This window comes from Zonotrichia albicollis, chromosome 17 (assembly GCF_047830755.1).
Source record: "Zonotrichia albicollis isolate bZonAlb1 chromosome 17, bZonAlb1.hap1, whole genome shotgun sequence".
Taxonomy (NCBI): domain Eukaryota; kingdom Metazoa; phylum Chordata; class Aves; order Passeriformes; family Passerellidae; genus Zonotrichia; species Zonotrichia albicollis.
The window spans coordinates 8,193,215-8,220,606 of NC_133835.1; the positions used below are offsets into that span (position 1 = coordinate 8,193,215).

General features: G+C 54.7%; 3 protein-coding genes across 3 annotated transcripts; all 3 read left to right on the plus strand.

Annotated features, from left to right (window-relative positions):
- The first annotated feature begins 1,073 nt into the window (after nucleotides 1-1,073).
- LOC141731117 (bactericidal permeability-increasing protein-like) lies at nucleotides 1,074-8,296 on the plus strand. Its single transcript, XM_074553873.1, has 13 exons — nucleotides 1,074-1,225; nucleotides 2,039-2,138; nucleotides 2,748-2,876; nucleotides 3,136-3,160; nucleotides 4,319-4,382; nucleotides 4,829-4,920; nucleotides 5,085-5,261; nucleotides 5,460-5,519; nucleotides 5,645-5,812; nucleotides 6,098-6,165; nucleotides 6,392-6,438; nucleotides 7,330-7,406; nucleotides 8,015-8,296. Exons 1-13 carry the CDS (start codon nucleotides 1,111-1,113, stop codon nucleotides 8,060-8,062), a joined length of 1,170 nt encoding a protein of 389 aa, XP_074409974.1. The 5' UTR covers nucleotides 1,074-1,110; the 3' UTR covers nucleotides 8,063-8,296.
- An 830-nt stretch (nucleotides 8,297-9,126) lies between these two features.
- Nucleotides 9,127-15,976, plus strand: LOC102067491 (bactericidal permeability-increasing protein-like). Its single transcript, XM_074553591.1, has 15 exons — nucleotides 9,127-9,246; nucleotides 10,059-10,158; nucleotides 10,761-10,889; nucleotides 11,308-11,463; nucleotides 11,848-11,911; nucleotides 12,342-12,405; nucleotides 12,847-12,938; nucleotides 13,103-13,279; nucleotides 13,478-13,537; nucleotides 13,663-13,830; nucleotides 14,116-14,183; nucleotides 14,410-14,452; nucleotides 14,796-14,859; nucleotides 15,353-15,429; nucleotides 15,695-15,976. The coding sequence occupies exons 1-15, from the start codon at nucleotides 9,132-9,134 to the stop codon at nucleotides 15,740-15,742; spliced, it is 1,425 nt and encodes a 474-aa protein (XP_074409692.1). The 5' UTR covers nucleotides 9,127-9,131; the 3' UTR covers nucleotides 15,743-15,976.
- An 858-nt stretch (nucleotides 15,977-16,834) lies between these two features.
- Nucleotides 16,835-23,505, plus strand: CDK5RAP1 (CDK5RAP1 mitochondrial tRNA methylthiotransferase). Its single transcript, XM_014270067.3, has 13 exons — nucleotides 16,835-17,214; nucleotides 17,812-17,915; nucleotides 18,377-18,411; nucleotides 19,085-19,185; nucleotides 19,316-19,526; nucleotides 20,250-20,370; nucleotides 20,611-20,841; nucleotides 21,087-21,184; nucleotides 21,295-21,350; nucleotides 21,466-21,596; nucleotides 22,458-22,607; nucleotides 22,994-23,134; nucleotides 23,258-23,505. Exons 1-13 carry the CDS (start codon nucleotides 16,845-16,847, stop codon nucleotides 23,336-23,338), a joined length of 1,830 nt encoding a protein of 609 aa, XP_014125542.3. The 5' UTR covers nucleotides 16,835-16,844; the 3' UTR covers nucleotides 23,339-23,505.
- The last annotated feature ends 3,887 nt before the right edge of the window (nucleotides 23,506-27,392 follow it).

Sequence of the window (27,392 nt, forward strand, 5' to 3'; positions counted from 1 at the left end):
TTGCCTTTCTCCTCTGTTCTTGCATGTTTCTTTCCGGACAAAAAACAAACTCTGAGCACAAGAAGCTCTGCTCACAGGTTGAAGGATGTTGCCTCTGGCAGCCAGGACTTGCCTGGATCCAGCATGAGATTTTCCTGCATCAGCAGCCATATGTTTGCTGTGCTGGGACACCAAGCACAGGAAATGAAATTGACTGAAAAATTTCTTCCTCCGTTACCTTTATCTTGCAAGGAGAGACCAGCCAGCCCAGCTCTCTTGGCTGGGGAGGCACAGGGGTGTTCCCCCTTCACACCTGCCTGGCTGCACCCAGCTCCTGCCCCTGTCTCCAGTCATCAAGACAAGAGCTGGGACATATCATGCCTCAGCAGTGATGTCTTTGGAGCTTGATCTTGGGGTAATGGATGTCTCTTCCTTTTGGCGGATGCTCTGTGCAGAGCCCTGTGACAGGGTCTGGAGGTGCAGGCCACCCCACTGAGGTAGTTGCCCTAGTGCAGCTGTCCAGCCCAGGCAGGTGCTCCTTTGCCAGCCTGCTGGGTATGGGGGTCCCTGGGATCTGCTCACATGACGTGAGAAGCTGTGACCTGTCTTCTTTAGCCACTGCTGTGCCCCAAGGCTGCTCTGGTGCCTTTGGCAGGTCTGTGGTGCAGCTCACAGAGTAGCCAAGAGAGCTGTGGGACAGGGACAGAGATGGAGAGCAGCAGGGCGGGGACCATGCTCCTGGGCAGCCCAGGCTTTTTCTGGGGGCAGGCTGCAGACATGTGGCTCTGTCAGGCTCAGCTGCCACTGCCAAACCCAGCTCTGCTCCACTGAGGAAGCCACAGGCAGGGATTGCTGGCAGTGACAGAGAGTTGGAAACAGGGCAGTTGCCTCCCAGTTTCCACTGCTGCTTCCCTGCCTTGGGTGGGAGTCACCAGGCGTGCCTCTGTGCTGGGCCATGTGCCCATGGTGCCAGCAGGACAGTGGAGCAGGGTGGTGGCCAAGCAGGAAGTCCTGGGGACACCCCCTGTTGCTCCTCACACCACCTTTGCCCAAGGTTCCTGTTTTGGCAGGGATATAAAGGTGGTGTGGGCAGGGAGAGCCCAGCATAGCCCTGCATAGCGGGGAGCCAGGATGGGAATGCAGAGTGTGGCTGTGGCTTGTGGGGCACTGACCTTGTGCCTGGCACTCACCACCGCCACCAACCCCGGCTTCGTGGTGAGGATCACCCAGACAGGCTTGGACTACGGTGGGTTCTGCTTCTCATTTCTCTCCTGACAGCTGTGCTGGTGGCAGAGGTGTGGAGCCAGGTACCCTGTGAGAAGTGCAGGGTCCCGGGGCGGGATGGGGGATCCTTGGCCATGGGTGCCCATGTGAGGAGCACAGGGACAGGGTGGGGAAATCCTTGGACAGGGGTGCCAATTGCACCATCAGCCAGGGCTTTCCTTGCTGCACCTGCCTGCCCCCCCATGCCACAGCTTGATGGAGCCCCTGCAGAGGGGCCCAGCCCTGTGGGGTGTCAGGGAGCTGCAGCCAGGCAGTGTGGGAGGCTGGCACAGCAGGAGGGTGCTGGTCCCACAGCACATCCAAGCCGTGAGCCCTGGAGGAGGGAGCTGCAGAAGAGAGAGGAGTTGGGGAGTTTAGGGAGGGGCAGTGACAGAGATGGATGGGCCCCGTGCTGCTTTTATCGAGGCAGGCAGAGCCCGGCTCCAGCAGAGCACAGTTATGGATTGAAATACACTCTGTGAGAAACACAGAGCATCCCAGTGCCTCAGACCTCATGCAGATCTCACCCAGCACACTGCCTGGACAGTGAGGACTAGGACACCTCCCTCCTTTCTGCAGCCACCACCTTCCCCTGGGGCTGCAAGCAGGGCACCAGGCAGCATTGCCTGTGTGCTCTCAGGGCTCTGTGCTTGGAGGTTTGCTTTAAAGCCAGCCTGGAATGCAGCATCACCTGGATCTCTTTTTTGATCCTTCTGCTGCATGCCCGGTGTGTGCTCCAGCTCCTGTGGCTGGAATGGTGGAATGGTGGAGTGACACTGTCCCTGTGTCCCTGTAGCCCAACAGCAGGGGATTGCAATCCTGGAGAAGGAGCTCGCCCAGCTGAAGCTGCCAGACTTCTCGGGTAAATCAGGGAAGGTGCGCTATTCATTCTCCAGGTAAGCCTAGTGGGCCCTGCCAGTGCCTTAGAGGAACTCACTGCCCCCCATCACAGTTGAGGGGCAGGAGGAGTGGGGAGGTTGGGGGGCTCCTATAGGAGTGAGGACCGTCCTGTCCCCACCACAGCTCCCTGAGCTCTTGGCCCTGTCCTTGGGCATGTTCCTCTTTTTCTCCTTTCCCAAGGGGGAAAATGGAACTGTGATCACAGCACTCTGGGCATGGGTGGACTGTGTGCAATCACAGCCTGGGTAGTGGAGGTGACCTTGCCTGTGGGACCAGGACACACGTTCCTATGTGAAGCAGGAGCCCAGTGCCTGTGGAAATGCCAGCTCCCTGCTGCCCAGGTGCCTCTCTGCTCCTGCCTTGGGTTTGGAGCTGCCTTGGGTGGCTGCAAGGGCCACATTCCCAAAGGTGCCACTCTGCACTGTGTGTCCCTGCCTTGCCTAGCTTTGGAGCAGAAGCACTGCAGCTGGAAATGTGACTCCGTCCCGCTCACCCTTCTTCCCTCTCTGACTGTCTCCCTCCTTCTCTCCCTCCCTCCGTCCCCTCGTGCTTCGGAGTGTTGAACCACTATAACATGACTTTTCTTTTTATTTGGGTATTTTTAGGCTGCGCATTCCCACTTTCCGCTTGCCACACTCACGGATTACCCCGATCCCCAACGTGGGCCTGCAGGTCTCCATCTCCAACGCCTTTGCCGAGCTGGACGGGGACTGGCGGGTGAAGTTTCTCTTTATGTGAGTGGCCAGCTCTTCCTCTCCCTATTCAGGCACCCACTCTGTGTTTCCCACGCTGGAATTGGACAGGTTTTTTCCCCTCTCCCTCTCCCTCCCCCTCTCCCTCTTCCTCTCCCTTGTGTTTTGGGCAGCTGTCACTTTGCTTCCCCAGATATGATGGATAAAAGAGGGTGGGAGGCATGTGAAAGGAGAGCTATACATAGACATTCAGGTCTCTCTTCCACCGCTCCTATGTGCTCTCACTCCCCTCTATTTAAAGGTTACCTGTCCTGGTTTATGTGCCAGTGAAATTTGGTTCCCCTGAATTTAAACACTTTCCCAATCTCCTCTGGATGCACCATACAAGGGGGAGATTGATCCAGATTGATGCAACCTCAACAGATCTGAGGTCTCTTCACCAGGCCTTGGCATTAACAAATGTCCCTTTCTTATCCACCTTCTCCCTGCAGCAAGGCACATGGATCTCTCAACGTGAAGGTACAAAATGTCAACATGAAAATCATCCTGAAGCTGGGCAGCGACACCACTGGGAGGCCCACCATCAGCACCTCAGGCTGCAGTGCCACCATTTCCAACGTCCGGGTGCGCTTTTCCGGCAAGCTTGCGTATGTGACTTTACTGAAAGGTCTGGAAATGCTGTGTGTTAGCCCACCTGCCATGGGAATGTGGCCTTATTTAGAGGAGTATGTTGTTGGCAAATCTGATGTTGCCTGGTCTTAAATCTGGCCTGAATTTCTCCTGCTGTGGCTGCACATTTAAGGGGGTTGGTGGGGTTTACCAGTGAGTCTGTTTTCAAATGTAAACCCTGGGACAAAGCCAGATGCTAAATTGGTGTGGGAGTGATGTTCCCAGGGGCTTGCCATCTCTAGGCTCTCCCTTTCCTGGCCACATCCTTCTGCAGTATGGATCTGAGCTAGGCAGGGCTTCTCTCTGTGTTTCTCTGCAGGTGGCTTTACAACCTGTTCCACCGCATTATTGAGAGGAAGTTGCGAAAGACTTTAGAGGGCAAGGTATGTGAGCAGTGGAAGGCTGGGTCCTGTGTTTTCTGGTTGTGTTTAGCCCCCACTTGTAGGTAATGTCCTCGAAGGCTCAGAAGTAGGGATGTAACTAGAGCCAGTGCACGCCCCTGCGGGTGGGTTAATCCTCTCTGTTGCTCTTTCTCGGCCATGCCCTGGCTGCTCAGCACTGTTCATTCCTGCATGGGCCACATGAGATTCCTTCCAAGGGTCTCCCCAGAGCTGAACTGTGCCGAGGGGAAATTGCTACAAGCAGATGCTTGTAGGTATAAACCCGGCTTGTGGCTTGGACACTTGATGTACTTCCTGATGAATGGGGGCAATCATCACAGTGCTGATTTACTTAAGCAGTTTTTGTCATGGAGCTGGGAGTGTGGCTGTGACCCAGCTGCCCCTGTTCAGCTCTGTGGCCTTTCTGTCCCACAGGTGTGTGACAATGTGGCCAAGTCTGTACAAAACGAGCTCCAGAAGCAGGTCCGGACGCTGCCAGGTACTGGGGGACTTTAAGTGGGCTTAGAAGCAGCTCTTCCTATCCTTTCCCAGCCATGAGGAATGTTTTACTTTGTGTCCACTCCCCATCTCCGGGTGCTCCGCCACCCAAGCTGGGAGCAGGGGAGCAAGTTCTCAGCAGAGAGAAATCACTGTGTGTCCTGTCTGGCTGTGGGAATTCCTTCCGAATGCCCACCGACTGTCAGGAGCTTTGGCTACTTTAGCTGGGGGACACTGGCCACTCCTCAGGTCCAAGAGATGGCTGTGAAAAAGTCAGGGTGAAAGAGGGGTTTTTTTCTTCCTAGCAGAAGTGAGCAGAGGAGCAGTTGGTAGTGAGTTGATGCACCACGAAGCCCAGTCATGGCACTGCCCAGATGCCAGTAGAGGCCATCTGCTTCCAGATTTCCTGACCATCTCCTTACTCATCTCTCTTCCTTGTGTTTGCAGTCACAGCCAGGATAGATAACAAGATTGGGATTGATTATTCCTTGGTGGCACCCCCAAGAGCTACAACCAAGTCCCTGGACGTGGACCTGAAGGTGAGAAGCAGCCCTGGGAACCCTTGATTTGGCCAATGCCATTGCCAAAGGCTGGTGACAGCCAAGGTTTTGGTACCTGCTGCAAATGCTGTTTGCCAGCCTGAGTCAGCAGCTGAGCCCCACTGCTGTTTGCAGCCCTACTCCATGTCTCTCCCTCCTCCCAGGGTGAATTCTACTCCCTGGCCCACCGTTCCCCCGTGCCCTTCTCACCGCTGCCACTGGCCTTCCCCTCGGATCACGAGCGCATGGTTTACTTTGGAGCCTCCAGCTACTTCTTCAACACAGCTGGCATTGCCTACCACGAGGCTGGGGCACTGGTCTTTGAAATCACAGAGGCCATGGTGAGTGGCACGAGTGGCACAGGGCAGGGAAAGAGGTTCCATTTGCTGAGGAGCTCTGGGAGCAGCCAGCAATCCTGGAGAAGCCCCAGTGAGAGAGCTGGGGGGTGTGGGATGGGGCTGTCAGATATGGCAGCATGTGGGGATGCCATGGGCTCCTCTGTGCCCCATTGCCCCAGTGTGACAATCCTCTCCCTGTAGATCCCAAAGGAAGCGAGATTCAGCTTGGACACCTCTCTCTTCTCAGCCTTCATTCCCCAGGTGAGCAATCTGGCCCTGCCTGCCCAGAGCTCCTGCACACACAGGCTTTGCTCTGTGCCAGATGTTCTCCCCTCAGGACTGGGGGCTTGTGCCATCATTCCCATCCTCTCCCTACTCCCACACAGCTGGAGGAGATGTACCCGAACATGCCAATGAAGTTCAGGGTGTCCACTCCCACTGCTCCATTCCTGACTATTGGAGAAGGAGGAATCTCATTCCAGCCCATTGTGGATGTCCAGGCTTATGCCATCTTTCCCAACTCCAGCCTGGCTCCTCTCTTCCTCCTCAGCCTGGTGAGTTCAGACAGGGCCCGTGGTGCTGGGGCAGAAGGGATTTTGAGCTGTGTCCTGTCCTGTTGCCCAGATCCTGCCAGGGGAGCTGCCAGGTGGCGTCCAGGCACAGTGAGGGTGTCCCCAAGTGAACAATTCCTGAGCTGACAAATGCCAGGTTTAATGATGGATGCAGATACGTCCCTGGATGGGTAGTGGTGTGTTTCAGCTGGTCAGAGCAGTTCCCCTGGTGTCTGCTTTGGGCTGAGGTGGAGTGGACACTGCCAGAGCTCTGTGCTCTCTCCCCAGACAGGGAACGTGTCCGCTGTCATCAACGTGAGATCCGGCCGCATAGTTGGGAGCCTGGATGTGGGCAGGTACAGAGGGCAGCAGCCACTGCCTGGGCAGGGGGTGGCTGGGGGTCTTTCTGTTTTGGGTGCCCAGGGCCAGAGAGGGGATGGGAAGGTGCCTGGGATGTGGACTTGCTGTGGAGGGAAGGAATGAGCTGGGGCTGGAGGGAGTGGGATCCGCAGGGCCATGGATGGGTGGAATCGCTCCCTCCCTGGGCACATCCTCCACAGCACCACTTCTGTCCCTGTGCAGGATCAGGCTCTCTCTGAAGGATTCAGCTGTTGGCACTTTCCAGGTAAGCTCTCCTTGACCACAAGCAGAGCCCCCAGCATGGAGCTGGCAGCCTGCTGGGGGGCCAGGACAGAGAGTCATTCCCCGCTGCCTCCCAACATGGGACCCCACACTGACCCTGCAGCACCTCCTGCCTCAGCCTGCAAGGCTGGGAAAGGATGTGGAGCCTGATCCATTGCTGCTCTCACCCCAAACATTTCCCACACTGCCACAGGGAACAGACAAAGCTGCTGCCAAAGTGTGTGCCCATCCCACTCTTCGTTTCCTTTTGTTAATTATGCTTGAGTACCTGCATGTCTCCTGTTCTGCAGACTAAAGCTTTTCCTCCCTCTCTCCCCACTCCCCAGGTACATTTTGTGCAGTCCATAATGAACTACTTGACCTCCAGTGTCCTCCTGCCACATCTTAATGGTGAGAACCTAATGAGGGGAATGGGCTTGCTGGAGCACCCTCCACTCAGGTTGCTCCATCCAAGGGGTCCCAGCTCACTAATTAAATCCTCCTTGCCAAGGCTGATGCAGGGCAAAGTGCGTGCAGGAGGCGGCAGTGAAGTGGAGGGAGCCTCTTGCTGCTCTGACAGGCTCCCAGCAGCAAACGCAATGGAAAATATGAGCCCTGTGCAGATCCTAATGCTTTCCAGACCCTCTCCGCAAGTCCCTGCATCTCCTGCCTCGCCAGCAGCTCAGACCAGAGTGGGGCTGGGGGCAGGAGTGCCCAAGGGGGCTGTCCTGGCACAACAGGCAGCCCTTCTGTGGAGCTTGGCAGGAGTTTCCTCTGCCTGCCCCAGGAGCAGTGGAGGAAAGGGCTGGGGGAAGGAGGGGGCCACCTTCTCTGAGTGCCCTGTGCTCCCTTGACTCCCATTGCCATCCCAATGCAGACACATGTGTTGTCTTTTCCAGCCCGCTTAAGTGAGGGTTTCCGTCTGCCGCTGCCAGACAGAATTCAGCTCTCCAATATCCTTGTGAGGTTCCACCAGGTGAGTGAGAGGGAGCAGCTGGCCCCAGCTGGGCCCCATCCTGCTGCCTACAAAGCCCTGCTGACCAGCACAGCCTCCATAGCTAGTTCCCTCTGCTGTGCCATGATGTGATGGACGGGAGCTCTCAGCAGCAAACCAGATCTCTGCTTTTCTGGGCTGCATTTTGGGTGTCTGGGAACGGCACCACATCATTCTCCAGTTCTTAGGCCTGGGGTCTGAGTTTCCAATGCTGCTTTTTATAGCAGTGTCGGCCCCAAATCCCCGCTCTCCCTGACTGGCAATGCCTTCATGGATGCTGTGATGCCTGGTGGGATGCAGCCCCTGCCTGCTCAGCTGTAAGGAGCTGTAGTAGGGGCAGGGGAGCAGAGAGAGCCCCTGTTGTGGGGTGACTTGGGGAAACCCCAAAGCAGGGTCACAATGGGGATGCTGAAAAGCTGTAGTGAGGTGTGGCTGTGAAATGCCTCCAGAGCCTGCCGGGGGGAAAAACTGCCACAGGGGTTGGCAGAGCCACATATCCCAATCCATTCTGCCTTCAGGGATGTGCTGGGTACTGGGCAGTGCAGCTGCCAGGGCCTGTAGCAGCCCAGCACTTTCTCTCTTTCTCCCAGAATTTCCTACTGCTTGGAGCAGACGTTCGCTTCCAGCCCCGGCGATGAAGATGAGGCAATGAGAGCCCTTCAGCAGTAAATCTGCTCCACTCACCACTTTGCCCTTCCCTGCCTGAGCCGAAGACCACCAGTCCTGCCACTGTCCTGCACTGCTGCCTTGGCCTGCACCCTCCATCCTCCTGCTGGGGCCTCACCTGGTGCTACCATGAGCTGGGGGTCCCCTGCCGTGGGCCACCCCCTTCCCTCCTCCCTCTGAGCAGCAATAAAGGCGTTGGTGCTGGGGCTCTTCCCTTGGTGTCACTGTCTGCAGCTCGGACCACACAGGGACAGATGGGAGCTGGATTGGGACCATTTGCTTTGGCTGTTTCCATGGCCATGGCGAGGCACCATGGAATACCTGTGTCCTGCTGTCCTGTGCCTTCACTCCAGCCCTGGGGCAGTGTGGTTGGAAAAACACAGTGGCATAAGGAGGAAATTCTGCACAGGGAGAAGCTGGTCAATGTTGTGGCAGGCCCTGATGCCTACCGTGACCTCTCTGTGCTGAAGTTCCTGTTGGTCTAGGGACAACCTCAGTTGCCACCGGTCCTGACCACTGTCCAGTCTTATGGGCCACAATTAATTTGTCCTGTCTGGGAATGGGTAAGGGAGGTTTTATTTTGTGCTGCAACTTCTCTGTCCAAGTTCTCTCCAAACTCAGGCAGGCTGCTCTCACTTTTCTTCCTGTGTCCATGGGTTTTCCATCATGATTCCCAGCCCATATACTCGTGCCAGTGTGAGGCTGGAGAGCAGCAGCAGTCCTGACTCTGGCACAGGTACAAGCTGCCCGGGGAATTCCCAGGCTGGCAGTGACAGAGAGCTGGAAACGGGGCTGTTGCCTCCCAGTTTCCACTGCTCCTTCCCTGCCTTCAGTGACAGGTACCAGGTGTGCCTCTGTGCTGGGCCATGTGCCCATGGTGCCAGCAGCACAGTGGAGCAGGGTAGTGGCCAAGCAGGAAATCCCAGAGAGGCCCCCGTGGCTCCGCACACCACCTTTGCCCAAGGTTCCTGTTTTGGCAGGGATATAAAGGTGGTGTGGGCAGGGAGAGCCCTGCACAACGTGGCACTGTGGGAAGCCAGGATGGGAATGCAGAGCGTGGCTGTGGCTTGTGGGGCACTGACTTTGTGCCTGGCACTCACCACCGCCACCAACCCCGGCTTTGTGGTGAGGATCACCCAGACAGGCTTGGACTACGGTGGGTTCTGCTTCTCATTTCTCTCCTGACAGCTGTGCTGGTGGCAGATATGTGGAGCCAGGTACCCTGTGAGAAGTGCAGGGTCCCGGGGCGGGATGGGGGATCCTTGGCCATGGGTGCCCATGTGAGGAGCACAGGGACAGGGTGGGGAAATCCTTGGACAGGGGTGCCAATTGCACCATCGACCAGGGCTTCCCCTGCTGCATCTGCCTGCCCCCCATGCCACAGCTTGATGGAGCCCCTGCAGAGGGGCCCAGCCCTGTGGGGTGTCAGGGAGCTGCAGCCAGGCAGTGTAGGAGGCTGGCACAGCAGGAGGGTGCTGGTCCCACAGCACATCCAAGCCGTGAGCCCTGGAGGAGGGAGCTGCAGAAGAGAGAGGAGTTGGGGAGTTTAGGGAGGGGCAGTGACAGAGATGGATGGGCCCCGTGCTGCTTTTATCGAGGCAGGCAGAGCCCGGCTCCAGCAGAGCACAGTTATGGATTGAAATACACTCTGTGAGAAACACAGAGCATCCCAGTGCCTCAGACCTCATGCAGATCTCATCCAGCACACTGCCTGGACAGTGAGGACTAGGACACCTCCCTCCTTTCTGCAGCCACCACCTTCCCCTGGGGCTGCAAGCAGGGCACCAGGCAGCATTGCCTGTGTGCTCTCAGGGCTCTGTGCTTGGAGGTTTGCTTTAAAGCCAGCCTGGAAGGCAGCATCACCTGGATCTCTTTTTTGATCCTTCTGCTGCATGCCCGGTGTGTGCTCCAGCTCCTGTGGCTGGAATGGTGGAATGGTGGAGTGACACTGTCCCTGTGTCCCTGTAGCCCAACAGCAGGGGATTGCAATCCTGGAGAAAGAGCTGGCCCAGCTGAAGCTGCCAAACATCTCGGGTAAATCAGGGGAGTTGCACTATTCGCTCTCCAGGTAAGCCTTGTGAGCCTCGCCAGTGGCCTGGAGCCACCCACTGCCCTCCTGACCCTGGCAATGGGCTGGAGGTTTGGGTGATGATGGAGAGCACCTAGAGCAGTGAGGACCATCCTGTCCCCTCCACACCTCGCTGAGATGTGGGCCCTGTCCTTGGTTCCTGTTTTTCTCCTTTCCCAAGGGGGAAAATGGAACTGTGGTCACAGCACTCTGGGCATGGGTGGACTGTGTGCAATCACAGCCTGGGTAGTGGAGGTGACCTTGCCTGTGGGACCAGGACACACGTTCCTATGTGAAGCAGGAGCCCAGTGCCTGTGGAAATGCCAGCTCCCTGCTGCCCAGGTGCCTCTCTGCTCCTGCCTTGGGTTTGGAGCTGCCTTGGGTGGCTGCAAGGGCCACATTCCCAAAGGTGCCACTCTGCACTGTGTGTCCCTGCCCTGGCCTAGCTTTGGAGCAGCAGCACTGCAGCTGGAAATGCTGCCAGTGCAGTGACTCCATCCCGCTCACCCTTCTTCCTTCTCTGATTGTCTCCCTCCCTCCCTTGCCTTGTGCTTGGGAGTGTGGAACCACTATAACATGACTTTTTATTTGTATATTTTTAGGCTGCGCATTCCCACTTTCCGCTTGCCACACTCACGGATTACCCCAATCTCCAACGTGGGCCTGCAGGTCTCCATCTCCAATGCCTCTGTTGAGCTGAATGGGGACTGCTGGGTGAAGTTTCTCTTTATGTGAGTGGCCAGCTCTTCCTCTCCCTATTCAGGCACCCACTCTGTGTTTCCCACTCTGGAATTGGACAGGTTTTTTCTCCTCTCCCTTGTGTTTTGGGCAGCTGTCACTTTACTTCCCTAGATAAAACAAGGTGGGAGGCAGGAACAAGGCATTTGAACGGTGAGCTATACATGGGCCCTCAGATCTCTTCCACCATCCCTACTTGCTCTCATTCCCTCTATTTAAAGGTTATCTGTCCTGGTTTATGTGCCAGTGAAATTTGCTTCCCCTGAATTAGACACTTTCCCAATCTCCTCTGGAAGCACCATACAAGGGGGAGACTGATCCAGATTGATGAATCCTCAAGTAGATTTGAGGTCTCTTCACCAGAGCTAGGCATTTACAAACTTCCCTTTCTTATCCCCCTTCTCCCTGCAGCAGGGGGCCTGGATCTTTTGACCTGAAGGTAGAAAATATCTCAATCAAATTTATCCTGAGACTGGGCAGTGACACCACTGGGAAGCCCACCATCAGCACCTCAGACTGCAGTGCCCGTGCCTCCAAAGTTGGGTTGCATTTTTCAGGCAAGCTTGCGTATGTGACTTCACTGGAAAGTCTGGAAATGCTGTGTGTTAGCACATATGGGAATGCCATGGGAATGTTGCTTTGACATTGAAATGTACTCCCTGTACTCCCTGTAAGGAGTAGCTTGTTGGCAAATCTGAGGTTGCCTGGTCTTAAATCTGGCCTGAATTTCTCCTGCTGTAGCTGCACATTTAAGGGGGTTGGTGGGGTTTACCAGTGAGTCTGTTTTCAATTGTAAACCCTGGGACAAAGCCAGACGCCAAATTGGTGTGGGAGTGATGTTCCCAGGGTCTTGCTTGAGAATGACGTTCTGTATCATCTCCCTTTCCTGGGCACATACTTCTGCAGTATGGATCTGAGCTAGACAGGGCTTCTCTCTGTGTCTCTCTGCAGGTGGTTTTACAACATATTCAAGAAGGGTAATAAGTCCCTGTTGCAGAAGCATTTAGAGACCATGGTATGTGAACATTGAACAGCAGGGCCCTGAGATTCCTGGTTGTCTTTAGTCCTCGCTTCTGGTTAATGTCCTTAAAAGATCAAGTATATGGATAGAAATATAGCCAGAGCACGCCACTGTGGGTGGGTTAATCCTCTCTGTTGCTCTTTCTCGGCCACACCCTGGCTGCTCAGCACGGTTCATTCCTGCATGGGCCACATGAGATTCCTTCCAAGGGTCTTCCCAGAGCTGAACTGGGCTGAGGGGAATTGGTGGAAGCAGATGCTTGTAGGTATAAACCCGGCTTGTGTCTTGGACACTTAATGTCTGCCTAATGAATGGAGGCAATCATCACAGCGCTCATTTACTTAAGCAAGATTTGTCATGGAGCTGGGAGTGTGGCTGTGACCCAGCTGCCCCTGCTCACCTCTGTGGCCTTTCTGTCCCCCAGGTGTGTGACAACGTGGCCAAGTCTGTGCACAATGAGCTCCAGACGTACATCCGGACACTGCCAGGTAGTGGGGGGCTGTGTGTGGATTTAGGAGCAGTTCTTCCTGGCTTTTCCCAGCCATGAGGAATGTTTTACTTTGTGTCTGCTCCCCATGTCCTGGTGTTAAGGCACCCAAGATGGGAGCTGAGGAGCACCTTCTCAGATGATACAAATCATTGGGTGTCCTGTCTGACTGTGGGAATTCCTTCAGGATTTGTGCCCATGGGCTGGTGGGGGTGTAGGGTACTTTAACTGGCAATGATGGCCATTCCTCAGATCCAAGAGATGGCAGAGAAAAGTCAGGGTAAAAGTGGGGGTTTTTGCTTCCTAGCAGAAGTGAGCAGAGGAGCAGTTGATACTGAGCTAAAGCACGAGGAACCCAGTCATGGCACTGCCCAGATGCCAGTGGGGGCCACATGCTCTCAACCATGTCATTCATACTCACCTCTCTTCCTTGTGTTTGCAGTCACAGCCAGGATAGATGACAAGATAGGGATAAATTACACCTTGGTGGCACCCCCAAGCGCTACCGCCCAGTACCTGGATGCCGACCTGAAGGTGAGAGGCAGCCCTGGGAACCCTTGATTAGGCCAGTGCTGTTGCCAAAGGCAGGTGACAGCCAAGGTTTTGGTACCTGCTGCAAATGCTGTTTGCCAGCCTGAGTCAGCAGCTGAGCCCCACTGCTGTTTGCAGCCCTACTCCATGTCTCTCCCTCCTCCCAGGGTGAATTCTACTCCCTGGCCCACCGTTCCCCCGTGCCCTTCTCACCGCTGCCACTGGCCTTCCCCTCGGATCACGAGCGCATGGTTTACTTTGGAGCCTCCAGCTACTTCTTCAACACAGCTGGCATTGCCTACCACAAGGCTGGGGCACTGGTCTTTGAAATCACAGAGGCCATGGTGAGTGGCACGAGTGGCACAGGGCAGGGAAAGAGGTTCCATTTGCTGAGGAGCTCTGGGAGCAGCCAGCAATCCTGGAGAAGCCCCAGTGAGAGAGCTGGGGTGTGTGGGATGGGGCTGTCAGATATGGCAGCGTGTGGGGATGCCATGGGCTCCTCTGTGCCCCATTGCCCCAGTGTGACAATCCTCTCCCTGCAGATCCCAAAGGATGTAAAATTCAAGTTGAACACCTCTGTCTTCTCAGCCTTCATTCCCCAGGTGAGCAATCTGGCCCTGCCTGCCCAGAGCTCCTGCACACACAGGCTTTGCTCTGTGCCAAGTGTTCTCCCCTCAGGACTGGGGGCTTGTGCCATCATTCCCATCCTCTCCCATCTCCCATACAGCTGGAGGAGAAGTATCCAAACATGCCAATGAAGTTCAGGGTGTCCACTCCCACTGCTCCATTCCTGACTATTGGAGAAGGAGGAATCTCATTCCAGCCCATTGTGGATGTCCAGGCTTATGCCATCTTTCCCAACTCCAGCCTGGCTCCTCTCTTCCTCCTCAGCCTGGTGAGTTCAGACAGGGCCCGTGGTGCTGCGGCAGAAGGGATTTTGAGCTGTGTCCTGTCCTGTTGCCCAGATCCTGCCAGGGGAGCTGCCAGGTGCTGTCCAGGCACAGTGAGGGTGTCCCCAAGTGAACAATTCCTGAGCTGACAAATGCCAGGTTTAATGCTGGATGCAGACATGCCCCTGGATGGGCAGTGGTGTGTTTCAGCTGGTCAGAGCCGTTCCCCTGGTGTCTGCTTTGGGCTGAGGTGGAGTGGACACTGCCAGAGCTCTGTGCTCTCTCCCCAGACAGGGAACGTGTCCGCTGTCATCAACGTGAGATCCGGCCGCATAGTTGGGAGCCTGGATGTGGGCAGGTACAGAGGGCAGCAGCCACTGCCTGGGCAGGGGGTGGCTGGGGGTCTTTCTGTTTTGGGTGCCCAGGGCCAGAGAGGGGATGGGAAGGTGCCTGGGATGTGGACTTGCTGTGGAGGGAAGGAATGAGCTGGGGCTGGAGGGAGTGGGATCCGCAGGGCCATGGATGGGTGGAATCGCTCCCTCCCTGGGCACATCCTCCACAGCACCACTTCTGTCCCTGTGCAGGATCAGGCTCTCTCTGAAGGATTCAGCTGTTGGCACTTTCCAGGTAAGCTCTCCTTGACCACAAGCAGAGCCCCCAGCATGGAGCTGGCAGCCTGCTGGGGGGCCAGGACAGAGAGTCATTCCCCGCTGCCTCCCAACATGGGACCCCACACTGACCCTGCAGCACCTCCTGCCTCAGCCTGCAAGGCTGGGAAAGGATGTGGAGCCTGATCCATTGCTGCTCTCACCCCAAACATTTCCCACACTGCCACAGGGAACAGACAAAGCTGCTGCCAAAGTGTGTGCCCATCCCACTCTTCGTTTCCTTTTGTTAATTATGCTTGAGTACCTGCATGTCTCCTGTTCTGCAGACTAAAGCTTTTCCCCCCTCTCTCCCCACTCCCCAGGTACATTTTGTGCAGTCCATAATGAACTACTTGTCTTCCAGTATCCTCCTCCCACGTCTCAATGGTGAGAACCTAATGAGGGGAATGGGCTTGCTGGAGCACCCTCCACTCAGGTTGCTCCATCCAAGGGGTCCCAGCTCACTAATTAAATCCTCCTTGCCAAGGCTGATGCAGGGCAAAGTGCGTGCAGGAGGCGGCAGTGAAGTGGAGGGAGCCTCTTGCTGCTCTGACAGGCTCCCGGCAGCAAACACAATGGAAAATATGAGCCCTGTGCAGATCCTAATGCTTTCCAGACCCTCTCCCCGAATCCCTGCATCTCCTGCCTCGCCAGCAGCTCAGACCAGAGTGGGGCTGGTGGCAGCACTGCCCAAGGGGGCTGTCCTGGCACAACAGGCAGCCCTTCTGTGGAGCTTGGCAGGAGTTTCCTCTGCCTGCCCCAGGAGCAGTGGAGGAGAGGAAAGGGCTGGGGGGAGGAGGGAGCCACCTTCTCTGAGTGCTCTGTGCTCCCTTGACTCCCATTGCCATCCCAGTGCAGACACATGTGTTGTCTTTTGCAGCCCGCTTAGATGAGGGTTTCCCCCTGCCACTTCTGGACAGAATTCAGCTCTCCAATATCCTTGTGAGGTTCCACCAGGTGAGTGAGAGGGAGCAGCTGGCCCCAGCTGGGCCCCATCCTGCTACCTACAAAGTCCTGCTGACCAGCACAGCCTCCAAATCCAGTTCCCCCAGCCGTGCTGGAAAGTGATGAAAGGGAAGGTGCTCTTCACTGAGATCCCAATGGCCCAGCAGCAAACCAGAGCACATCTCCCAATCCATTCTGTCTTCAGGGATGTGCTGGGTGCTGGGCAGTGCAGCTGCCAGGGCCCATAGCAGCCCAGCACTTTCTCTCTTTTTCCCAGAATTTCCTGCTGCTTGGAGCAGACGTTCGCTTCCAGCCCCGGCGATGAAGATGAGGCAATGAGAGCCCTTCAGCAGTAAATCTGCTCCATTCACCACTTTGCCCTTCCCTGCCTGAGCCAAAGACCACCAGTCCTGCCACTGTCCTGCACTGCTGCCTTGGCCTGCACCCTCCATCCTCCTGTTGGGGCCTCACCTGGTGCTACCATGAGCTGGGGGTCCCGTGCCCTGGGCCACCCCCTTCCCTCCTCCCTCTGAGCAGCAATAAAGGCATTGGTGCTGGGGCTCTTCTCTTGGTGTCTTTGTCTGTGCTTGGGGCTACACAGGGCCAGATGGGAGCTGGATCAGGGCCACTTTGTTGGGCTGTTTCCATGGCCATGGCGAGGCACCATGGAACACCTGTATCCTGCTGTCCTGTGCCTTCACTCCAGCCTTGTGGCAGAGTGGTTGAAAAAAGCACAGTGGAAAAGGTCCTGGGGGTGCTCTCAATAGCAGCTGAACATGAGCACCAGGTGGCCAAGAAAGTCAAGGACATCCTGGCCTGTATGAACATGGCCTGTAGCCCGGGGGCAGCCAGACCAAGGAAGGGATTGTCCCCCTGGCGTGGGTGAGGCCCACACCTCAAGTCCTTTTTCTAGTTCTGGGTCCCTCACTTCAAGAAGGACATGGAGGTGTTGGAGCATGTCTAGAGTGGCAATGATGCTGGGGAAGGGGCTGGAGCATCAGAGAGGCTGAGGGAGCTGGGGGGCTCAACCTGGAAGAAGGGAGGCTCAGGGGGGACCTTCTCACCCTCACAACTCCCTGAGAGGAGGGAGCAGCCATGTGGGGGTCAGGCTCTGCTCCCAGGGAACAGGGACAGGATAAGAGGACACGGTCTTAAGCAACATCAGGGGACTTTTATGTGGGATATTAGGAAAGATTCCTTCACAGGAAAGGTCATTGAACCTTGGAATGGGCAGTCCAGGGAAGTGGTGGAGTCACCATCCCTGGAGGTGTTTAAGGGAAGACTGAACATGGCACTCAACGCCCTGGTTTGGCTGAACTAGTGCTTCTGGGTCACAGGCTGAACTCAATGACCTCGGAGTTCTTTTCCAGCCTAGTTAATTCTGTGATTCCCGCGGCAGCGCCGCCCAGCAGTGGGGCGGGCCCGGAATGGCGGCGGGGCGGAACGCGGCGCCGAGGGGCGGAGGCTGCGGCGGAGTCACATTGTCGGCGCACGGCGGGGCCGGTCCGTCCCCAGGCGGTCGGTCCGTCCCCCAAACCGCCCCCCCGGTCGCGGCCATGCTGCCCGGGGCCCGAGCGCTGCGGGCGGCGGGGCTGCTCCGCCCGCCCGGGGCCGCTCCCCGCACCGGGGCCGGCCGCAGGGCGCGCTGCGGGCCTGGACAGCGGCCGGCGTGGCGCGGCTTTGCGCTGCTCGCGGGGCCCGACCTGCGGCACTTCCTGAGGGCAGCTGCCGCGGGGCAGCCGGGGCCGTCGCCAGAGCTGCCGCCTGAGCCGGGCTCTATCCACGGTGCCCCGAAAGGTCTGTGGGTCTTCGGGGTCGGAGCTGTTGGGGTCAGCCGAACCCCCTGCTGTGGCCTCGCTGCCGGGTCAAGGGCAGCCGTAAGGCCGGTGCAGACAGTGGTGCTTCCCAGTCGGAGCAGAGTGGGGAAAATGGGATGTTTGGTTGCTTTTGGGGCCCTGAGGGGGTTTTGACGCTAGAAGGAGTTTAGTTCTTGGCTGCAAAGTCGTGTGTGTTCTACCACCACGGAGTTGGGCAGAGAGCCTTTTGCTCAGGCGCCTGCCCGCAGTGTGTGCTGGGCTGTCAGTGGGGCTGTGGCACGGGTGGTGCCCTGGCGGGGATGGTGTTCACTGCCCCGAGTGTTGTATCTCGGTAAGGACACAGCTGCTGCTGCTGCTGCTGTGCAGTCACAGCCCAGCCCTGCCGTGTTGCAGAGCACACGAGTTTCCCAGAGCCTGCCCTTCTGTTTATCCCTTGTGGGCTGCAGGTGCAGGCAGCTTTTGTGCTGCTTCCCTGACTCCGGTGGTGGGATTGAGGCTTGTTCCCGCAGAGCAGGGGCTAGGACGGGTTGTGGATGGGAGCTGAGCAGGTTCCTGTGTCACACGGCCTTTGTTGCAGTGTACCTGGAGACCTACGGCTGCCAGATGAACGTCAGCGACACCGAGATCGTCTGGGCCATCCTGCAGAAGAATGGCTATGCCAGGACAAAGGAACTGGGTGAGGTAAGGCAGCACCTTGGCAGCTCTCCTGCAGCCCAGCCCTCACGCCCTGCTGTGCCTGCAAGTCCCAGCTTTTCTCTGGAGTGCAACCCTGGGGGATGTTAGGCGGTTTGCAGTCTGAGTTCTGTGAAGTGAAGGAAACTGCTTAACAAGTGTGCTAGAAAGCTGTGGGTTGTCTTTTTTCTTTAAACTACTGGGCTCTGTCTCAGTTGGAGAGGGATTGGACACAGCAGGATCCTCCTGTCTCCTCTTTGAGTTTACTTTTACCATTTAGTGAAAACTCTGCTTGTCTTCTGTTTCTTTCTTGCAACTCTTTTTGTTGAAATCTTCTGTGTACTCATGTAGGTCTTTTTCCCTGAGTTAAGTGAGTTTTAGAGTCTACATCTTTAGGTTACCTGGGCAGGGCATGAGAACTTATTGTTTGGTTTTGATAGATTCTTCTCTTTTTGTTGCTTTTGATTTAGGCAGATGTTGTTCTTCTTGTCACCTGTTCCGTGAGGTAAGGAGATGTTTGTTACTGGTTTGGGACACTTTTTAAGGAATTACCATTTGAAAACCAAAGCAATAAAGATGTTGCATGAGGAAAGGAGTATGCAGGTATAAAACTGGCTATTTAGTTGAGGGTAGGGCTGGCTGGTGCTATGATTTACAACATTAATTGTGCTATGAATTGCTTCTCTGGGTAGTGAGAAGTTCTTTGGTAGTGTAATCTCTGTGTATATGCCATGGGCAGTGAGAGACATGCACAATTAATGATTTTATTTTAAAATATTCTGTCTTCTCTTGAAGCAACTCTCTAGTACAGTGTCTGTACTTAAAAATGTGAGAAATATATTAAGGGGCAACTTGATAAGAAGGGAACTTTCCTTGTTTTTTCTGAATGCAGAAGACACCAAATGCTTATTGCAGGGTACTTTGTAGTGTGGCCAAGGCACTTTTTCTCCCCAAGAGCTTAGTCCCTAAAGTGTTTCTGCAGTGGAGATGCTCTCAGGCAAGCAAAGTGATACCAGATAAGACAGAGCCAAGACATAATCCGCACACCACAAACGCACTCTCAGGTGCCATTAGATTCTCTGCTTTAGCTGAATTCTCCTGACAGAGCCCTTGGGGCGCTCAGGCTGGGGCTCAGAGCAGGGCAGCAGCTGCAATAGCCCGTTGTGCTGGCTCCCCAGGGAGAAGGCAGAGCAGGCCATCTGGAACCGTCTGCAGCACCTCAAGGCGCTGAAGGCCCGGCGGCCCCAGGCTCGAGCTCCGCTCCGCGTCGGCATCCTGGGTATGGCCGGGCTGCATGGCCTGAGTCCCACTGGCAGCAGGCCCCTTGGCCTGGGGTGAAAGCAGCTGGAAGGGCTGCAGGGGAGTAACAGAGAGCACTGCCTCACGAGAGCCTTCCCCTTTGGTGGCAGGATGCATGGCTGAGAGGCTTAAGGAGGAGATTCTGCACAGGGAGAAGCTGGTCGATGTCGTGGCAGGCCCTGATGCTTACCGTGATCTTCCCCGGCTGCTGGCAGTGGCAGAGTCTGGCCAGCAAGCTGCCAACGTCCTGCTGTCCCTGGATGAGACCTATGCTGACATTCTGCCTGTCCAGACTAGTGCAGGTGGCACAACAGCATTTGTGTGAGTACCTTTTCCCAGTGCTTGTTTCCGTGGCTCTGGTTTGGAAATCTGTGCAGAGTAGATGTGTCAGTGACAGCAGCTGCCCAGGAGATGCTGTGCCTGGCTGCACTGTCTCCCAGAGTGTGTGTGTGTGTTTGTGTTTGTTTTTGCTGTTGCTTTGCTGTGTGACTGAGCCCTGGAGAGCATGCCTTGAGCTCTGGCTGTTGTGGACTTCTCTCCCTCTCCTTTGGGAATGCTGACTCTCAGCCTCATGCTGCATTGAGTGATTTCTGTGCCACTGTCTCTTCCTGAAGTCCGTGCTTCTCTCATCCCCTTCCTTCTGTGGTCATCTGTCCCAGGTTCTGCTATTTCTTTTCTCTGCTCCACACATTATAAGTTCTGATTGTTTAGTTTTGGTGATAACATTGTCAAACATGAAATCAGACTCTGCTCAGTGTGGCTGTAGTGTGTGGAAGGACAGTGTCACTCTGCAAGAGTGGGATGTAGAAAGATCTTTGATCACTGCCAGGCTGCAGTGGCAGTCTGTGCCTCATTAGCTTTTTCCAGCGTTCTTGGAAATGTGCATGAAAAATCAGGAGGCGTTAGCTCAGGGCAAGCTAAATCCAGTGTGGATGGTGTGTGTGTGGAGCTGGCTGCAGGCAGCAGTTGTGGGCTCATCCTGGGCAGGATGCAGTGTGGATGGTTCTGCAGGAGGGAGGTGACCTGTGCTTTACCTCTGGGCAGGTCCATCATGCGGGGCTGTGACAACATGTGCAGTTACTGCATCGTGCCCTTCACCCGAGGCCGGGAAAGGAGCCGCCCCATCGCCTCCATCCTGCAGGAAGTGAGGATGCTCTCGGATCAGGTGAGGCAGAGCCTCCTCCCACCTGTCCCAAGCCATGGGAGGAAGGGTGGTTCTTGGTAACAATGTTTTCAGTGGTACTTGTAACCAGTGCCTTTATCTGCAGAGATGAGGGGATTCCCCTTGTAATAGTCCATGATGGGAGGGCTTCTGTTTGAAACTCCTTGCAGTAAAACCATGGCTGCCCTTGCAGCTCAGCCATCCTGCCCAGGTTATATTTCTTCCTCTCTGTATATTTTGTAGGGAGTGAAAGAAGTGACGCTCTTGGGTCAGAATGTCAACAGCTTTCGAGACCTGTCTGAGGTGCAGTTTCAGTCAGTGGCTGCCCCAGCCCTCAGCCGTGGCTTTAGCACAGTGTACAAAGCCAAAGCGGGGGGTTTGCGCTTCTCACACCTGCTGGACCAGGTCTCTAGGATTGATCCAGAAATGAGGATCCGTTTCACCTCTCCACACCCCAAGGATTTTCCCGATGAGGCAAGTGTAAAATAAACACCTTGGCTTCTGCTTGCAGGCAGCAAGGCAGCTCTGAAATGTGAGGTGTGCTGCCTTCCCAAACAAAGAGAATGTGGGTTCCCAAACTGGGAACAGCAGCTCCTGGGAGTTGGATGTTGGGGTAAAGCTGGCAGGTTTGCAGTTTGCTGGCTTTTAACCAGGGAAGACTCTTCCCTTGGCACCCAGGTACAGTTAAGCTGTCTGAGACATCTGATCACTTACCACAGGTCCTGCAGCTCATCCAGGAGCGACACAACATCTGCAAACAGCTGCACCTCCCAGCCCAGAGTGGAAGCACCCGAGTCCTGGAGGCCATGCGGCGAGGGTGGGTCACCCATGAGGAGCCCTGTGTCCTGCCCTTTGATTTGCCTGCTGGTTTCTCCTCACTGATGTTGTGGGTTTCCATTTAGCAAATCCATGTGCTGTTCATTGCAGATACACAAGAGAAGCATATTTAGAGCTCGTGCACCACGTGCGTGACTCTATTCCAGGTACGTGTTCCTTTGGCTTGGTCTGAACTCGGCATGGCTGCATCTCACTGTCCTTTCCCAAGTGCAGCATTCCTGTCTTCCTTGAGGGAAGTGTACAGCTGTATCTGTGTTACAGGAGTGAGCCTGAGCAGTGATTTCATCGCTGGGTTCTGTGGAGAGACAGAGGAGGATCACCTGCAGACAGTGTCCTTGCTGCGGGAAGTCCGCTACAACGTCGGCTTCCTGTTTGCCTACAGCATGAGACAGGTGAGTGCAGGCCCTGGTGGAGAAGGCTGTTATCCCTGGCTGTGTCCCCTAAACTCCTCAGTGCTATTTCTCACAATAACATATTTTTTAAAAAGCTGATGAAAATCATCCCCAGAGACTTGTATACTGGTAGATGTTGTTTGTCCCGGGTAGCACTTGTAGGGTATGTGGTTCTGCAAGGGCTATTTTGCCTGGGAGGCTTCCAGCTTCTCTGTAGGAGTGTCAGGGTTGGTAACTGCTCAATGACCTGGCTCTGAAGACGCTCCAGGGTCATTGCAGGGAAGCAACTGTGTCAGCAGAGGCTGCAAATACATTATTTGCTGATGAAGAATGTGCTGATGGTGCTTGGCTGGAGCCCAGCTATGAGGGTCTGTCAGTCAAGTCTGGAGAGAAGTGGTGAATTTTTGAGAAGGTATTTCCATGAGAAGAGTGGGTAGTTGGTAAGTCTCCATTAGAATGCTCTCCAGAGTGTATGATACTGCTGGGGAAGAGGACAGAAGGTTGGGAAACTTAAGGAAGCAAACGGATTTAGATCACCATTCAGTACATAGACTGGAAGTAGTAGAATCTGTTGCCTGTCTATGGACAGACAGGCACATCCCACACAGGAGCTGCAAAATTGTTTCACAGCCACTGATACTCAGTGCCCTGCATCAGACCTTCTGCCTAAAAGGTGGAGAAGAAAGATGTGAGGAGCACGAGGGCATGGCTGGCACTGGAATAGTTCCTTTTTGATTCAAACTGAAATGCCTTTGGAATGTGGGAAGCTGTTGCTGGAGGAGCAGTGGGGCTGGCTAGGGTCAGCCAAAGCTCTGGGCTCAGGCTGGGTGCTGAGGGGCTGCTCTGGCTCTGTGCGTGCAGAAAACACGGGCACATCACCGGCTGCAGGACGATGTCCCTGCGGATGTGAAGAAACGGCGGCTGGAGCAGCTCATTGCCACCTTCAGGGAGGAGGCTGTGAGGGCCAACACAGCACTGGTGGGACAGGTCCAGCTGGTGCTGGTGGAAGGGGTGAGTGTACCTGGAATGGAATTGTCCTACTCCTTTCTTGCTGGATCTGAGGCTGTGCACAGCAGTCACTTTCTCACTTTCCCCTTGTAATCCCAGGACTCCCAAAACCGTTTCTTCACACTTAAGCAGACAGCCTGACTTTGCCAGAGCACTGAGCTGAGCACAGGGAATGGGATCAGTTAGGGATGCATCTCTGGCCAAGCACAGAATTTGTGCTTTGGTGTGTGAGTGTCACCCAGCAGCTCTGGACACAGTGCTCTGTTCCAGGGCTTGGTTAATGTGGGTTTAATACCATCAATAGTGCTCAATTAATTCCTGAGGCAATAAAGCCCAGCAGTGAATCAGAGCAATTGCCATGCAGGTAATGTTCCCTGTCCTCTTTCCAGCCCAGCAAACGCTCTGCCTCGGAGCTGTGTGGGAGGAACGATGGCAACATCAAGGTGATCTTCCCCGACGCCGAGCTGGAGGATGCTGCTGAGCCCGGGGCTCCGGGCAGGGTCCAGCCCGGGGACTATGTGATGGTGAAGGTGACCTACCTGCAGTGCTCATTTCCTTGCACATTGCTGTTCTCTAGGGCAGCTGCTGCCAGAAGAACCTAAAATGAGAATGGATCGTCCCCAGTGCCTGAAGGCCTGTGCTGTTTCTTTCAGGTAACCTCTGCCAGCTCGCAGACCCTGCGGGGAGTTCCACTCTATCGGACCACCCTGTCCCGTGCTGCTGCTTCTCACTGAGGGATCCCTGCTGCCCCTGGGTGGAAGCAGCACGTCTTCTCCATGAAGAAACAAGGAACTGTGGTCAGGTGGAGAGATATGGTAGAACCAGGAAGATATATATGTATATTAAAATTTATTTATGGAATAATAAAATACATATATATTTTTGCTTTGGTGCCAAGTTATCTGTCATAGTGTGTGCGGGTTCAAAGGGATAGAAGCTGTGTGTGAACTTGCAAAATCCAAGTACTGTGAGATTGTGTATTTTGACTTGCCCTGAGGCTTGTCCCACCCTCAGAGTGTTGCAGGTCTGTCCTCTGACTGTGATCACATCCTCTGGCACAGCCCAGCCTGAGATGGATGTGCAGAGCAGTTCCTTCCTACGAGCTCAGCTGAGTTTAGGAGCTGCAAAAGCTGGTAGTATCTACAAAATACAGCCCCAGTAGCTGCTGGAGAGTGACAGGAGTACTGTCAAAGGGTAGAAAGGCCTGAAATAACAGAAGATTAATTAATTCTTTCCAAATATTGGCAAAATGCTTGGAAAAGAGATGCAAGAACCCAGACCACACTTGTGTGTTGGAATGTGGCACTGGACTGTGGAATGAAAAATGGTGTTTAACGTGCTCCAGTGAATCTGTTGTGTCTGGGGCTGAAGGAATGCAGCCTTGCCCTGGTACTGGGGAGGATTGGATCTTGTCTGGAGAAGATTTCCTTGTTTCCAGGCCTGGCGAATGCGTGGGAAGAGATGGCTGCTTAAAACATGGGGTGCAGTTTTGTAATCCAAACATCTATGGATGTCCTTCCCTTTGCTTACCAAGAGAAGTGGTTGTACTGATTTAAATGGCCAGCAAGTTCTTCAAATGCATCCGACAGTTCCTTGTTTTCATCAGCCTGCAGCTGACCCTGGCTGCGCAGTGTCACATTCCAGCCTGCTCTGTGAAATTCAAACAAGGACCTGTGACCTGCACTTGTGAGTAAACTGAGATGTGAGAAAGGATCACCCCTTTTCATACAGATAATCATGTCATTAAAATAAATCCTTGTAAAAGGCTCAAGCCAGTGACCAGTTTTGAAGGAACAGCTGGTAGCAGGGCAGTCACAACATGAATTTGCAGAATTTTAAAATAAATGTGAAAGGGTTTTGCTCGAAAGCCACCTCTCCTGCTCAGCTCTTTCTGGGCTATAATTGTTTCTCTTTGAAAACAGCATGGTTCACTGAATATTCATTAGGCTTCAAGAAACAAATACATTTTGTTTATTATCAGAGCTGAGTCCCTTCTCTGGAAGTGAATCTGCACAGACAGCACTGTCTGTGTGGGCTCTGAGGGGCTGACAGGCACACAGGGCTGCTCTGCCCTCCTGCTTCCATATGGGAATGTGTATTTGGCCCAAGTTCACAAACCAGGGCCTGAACCTGTGCTGCTCAGTGAGGATGAGCCTGTGATCCAGGGGGGTTTCAGGAAGAGGCAGCAGTTTGGGTGAAATACCAAAGGAAGCAGCAGCGTGTATAAGCAAACAGCCCTCAGAGGTGATGGGGAATGAGGCCAAGATGCTTGGCTCATCAAGCCCACTGAGCAGTGGCCAAATTTAACTGCCCTATGGCAAATCTTTCAGCTCATAATTCCCAGGCATTTTGGGATTAGGGCCCAAGCCAGCACCCTGGAAAAAGGACTGACACCCACCTTTCCCTGCTCATTTTTAACCTCCCCAGGAGCATCTATTCCAAGTGGAAAATGCAGACCACAGTGTGCCCTCCCTCCTCCATCCTGCTTTGAGGCCAGCTGTGGCCGTTTTACAATCATTATTTTAAGAGTGGGAGACTAATGAGGAGGAGAGCTGGGTTTTACATTTTGATGAGGAGGTGATAATGCTCACTGCACGGGCTCCCCGGGGAGCCATAGCACTCACCATTTGCTTCGCCTCCTTAGTTTTTATAGGCCTCGGGAATGAAGACCGAGGTTCTAAGGCAGCAAAGCATCCATTAGGAAGTGCTTACGGTGACCTTGGAGGCTGAGTCAGTCCTTTGGCACTGCGTGGAAGAAGGAATGTGTTGTTTTTCTTGAGGCCTGGAGGTGGGATGCGGGTTCTGTGTTACTTGTAAGGTTTGCTGCCTAGATCCAGCTATTGGGAAAGCTGGACTCCTACCTCGTTTGTGCTCTTGCACGTTTCTGTTCCCACCCTGAGCAGGGATGAGAGCCCTGAACCCTCCCAGACCTCCCATCTCCCTGATGTACACCTGTGCCTTCTGCAGGTCAAAGCTGTGCCCTTGCAGTCAGTCCTGCCCATGGGCAAACACCTCAGGAGGCTTTTGGCAGATCAGGTTTCCCAGTGCAGACCTGAAGTGCGGGGATGACATTTACTTTCCAGCAGCAGCCGTGCCCTGAGGGTGTCTCCTGACACCGGAATTTCGTAAATCACAGCCTGAGCTTTCCTCTCTGCTGGCAGGGTGTGGGTGAGGCTGGACATCACCCGCACACACAAATAGCTTCACCTGGCAGAAAGGTCGCTGGCAGGGAGAACAAGAGCCTGTTTGTTCCCCTGGCCCCCATCAGAGAACAAACTTGTTTGTCCTCAGGTCTTGGCTGTGCTCAGGGAGTGGAGGGACAGAGAGCAGCAGGTGCTCACAGCCCCTGTTCCCTGCTCAGCCCTGGCTTAAGGACAGCCTCAAAATTGAGTCCCATCACTGCCTACACTCTTCTGCCCGAATTTGCTCCCTTCTCCAAACTTTTGAAGCAGCTTGGGCAGAGCAGTCAGGCTTTTCCCAGTGCCAGAGCTGGCCATGGTGTGTGTATCATGTTCTCCCCCAGAACGCCTCGAGCTCTGCAGTCTGTGTTCCCTCTGCATGTCCTGGTGCTGGTGGAGGGAAGGATGGATGTTTTCCCTGATGTAAGCCTGTAAGCACAGTTTGCTTTAGGTCAGCTGGAGCTCGCTCTGCTGAAGGGGTGGCAGGTGACAAGGCATTGCCTCTGAGTGATGCCAGCAGCCTGCCAGGCTGTGCCTGGGGAAATGCTTTCCTCCTCTTTTCTCGTGGCTTTTCACTTCAGCAGACAGGCTCCATGTGCCTGCCAGCCCATTCCCCCAGGCCTCCTCCTCCTCCCTGCTCTGGGACTGCTGTGGGCTGAGGGTTCAGGGAGTTTTCCTTCAGCAGTTTTTCATCACCATTTCTGAAGCCAGCTCTTTGCACAGAGCTTTGGGATTTAATGCAACATAAAGAGCTTTCAAAACTGTTTTCCACTTCTAAAACCAGTTCTACAGTTCACTCCTTTCTGAAACTGGCAGTGGTTGGGTTCTGGCAGGGCAGGCTCCTCTGCAGGTGATGGTGAACTCTGTGCTGTGCTGGAAATGCAATGAGCTCTCCATTGCCATTCCTTGGTGCACCCCCAAGCTGCTCTGCAGTCCCCCCGGGTTGGCATTGTGTGTCCCCAGCCTCCCTCCTTGTCTGTGTGCCTCCCTGGAGCACTCCTGGGCTGTGACCTGCATGGCAATGACAGAGGTGGTGAGTGGCAGCTCCGAGTCGTGGGGTTTGTGAATTCAGAGGGTATCTCACAGTCTGTCACAGGCACTGCTGCTCTCTGGGGCCCAGCAGTTCTGCAGCTTTCCCTCCTCCCTTGTGAGCAATTTATTTCCTTTACTGACAGACAACTATTGACTTCTCATTCTCCTGAAGATGAGATGTCTTGTCTCATCAGGTTTAAATTAGTTTTATCTTTAGCCTTTCCTATTAATAAGCTCTCATTGCGGTGTCATTACTTGATATCTATTTTCTGATGTTTTTCATCAATGGCTCTATATCTTCCAGATATTTTTTTCAAGTGTTTTTCCCCTGCTGCTGAGTTATTTAACAGTCAGACACAGATCAGAGACATGAAGATGGTCTGATGCTGGTCAGGGACAGCGTGGAATGGCTCAGCACCACTCAGTGTGCAGGGCAGGGCACTGGGACTGTGGTGGGGCAGCACTGGGCTGTCAGGGATGGTCATGCATTCCCTCCCTGTCTCTCTGCATCCCTCTGATCCCAGCCTGAGCTCTGACACGCCTGGGGCTCTCAGGAGCACGAGTCAATAGAGTAATT

Excerpts from the sequence above, each read along its gene's own strand:
- LOC141731117 (XM_074553873.1), top strand. The coding sequence starts at position 1,111 with ATGGGAATGCAGAGTGTGGCTGTGGCTTGTGGGGCACTGACCTTGTGC. Across the intron at positions 4,383-4,828 it reads GCAGGTCCGGACGCTGCCAG|TCACAGCCAGGATAGATAAC; the intron begins GTACTGGGGGAC and ends TTGTGTTTGCAG. Across the intron at positions 5,520-5,644 it reads TCTCAGCCTTCATTCCCCAG|CTGGAGGAGATGTACCCGAA; the intron begins GTGAGCAATCTG and ends ACTCCCACACAG.
- CDK5RAP1 (XM_014270067.3), top strand. The coding sequence starts at position 16,845 with ATGGCGGCGGGGCGGAACGCGGCGCCGAGGGGCGGAGGCTGCGGCGGA. Across the intron at positions 20,842-21,086 it reads CCAAGGATTTTCCCGATGAG|GTCCTGCAGCTCATCCAGGA; the intron begins GCAAGTGTAAAA and ends CACTTACCACAG. Across the intron at positions 23,135-23,257 it reads GGGACTATGTGATGGTGAAG|GTAACCTCTGCCAGCTCGCA; the intron begins GTGACCTACCTG and ends TGTTTCTTTCAG.
- LOC102067491 (XM_074553591.1), top strand. The coding sequence starts at position 9,132 with ATGGGAATGCAGAGCGTGGCTGTGGCTTGTGGGGCACTGACTTTGTGC. Across the intron at positions 12,939-13,102 it reads ACCTGGATGCCGACCTGAAG|GGTGAATTCTACTCCCTGGC; the intron begins GTGAGAGGCAGC and ends CCCTCCTCCCAG. Across the intron at positions 14,184-14,409 it reads GGGAGCCTGGATGTGGGCAG|GATCAGGCTCTCTCTGAAGG; the intron begins GTACAGAGGGCA and ends GTCCCTGTGCAG.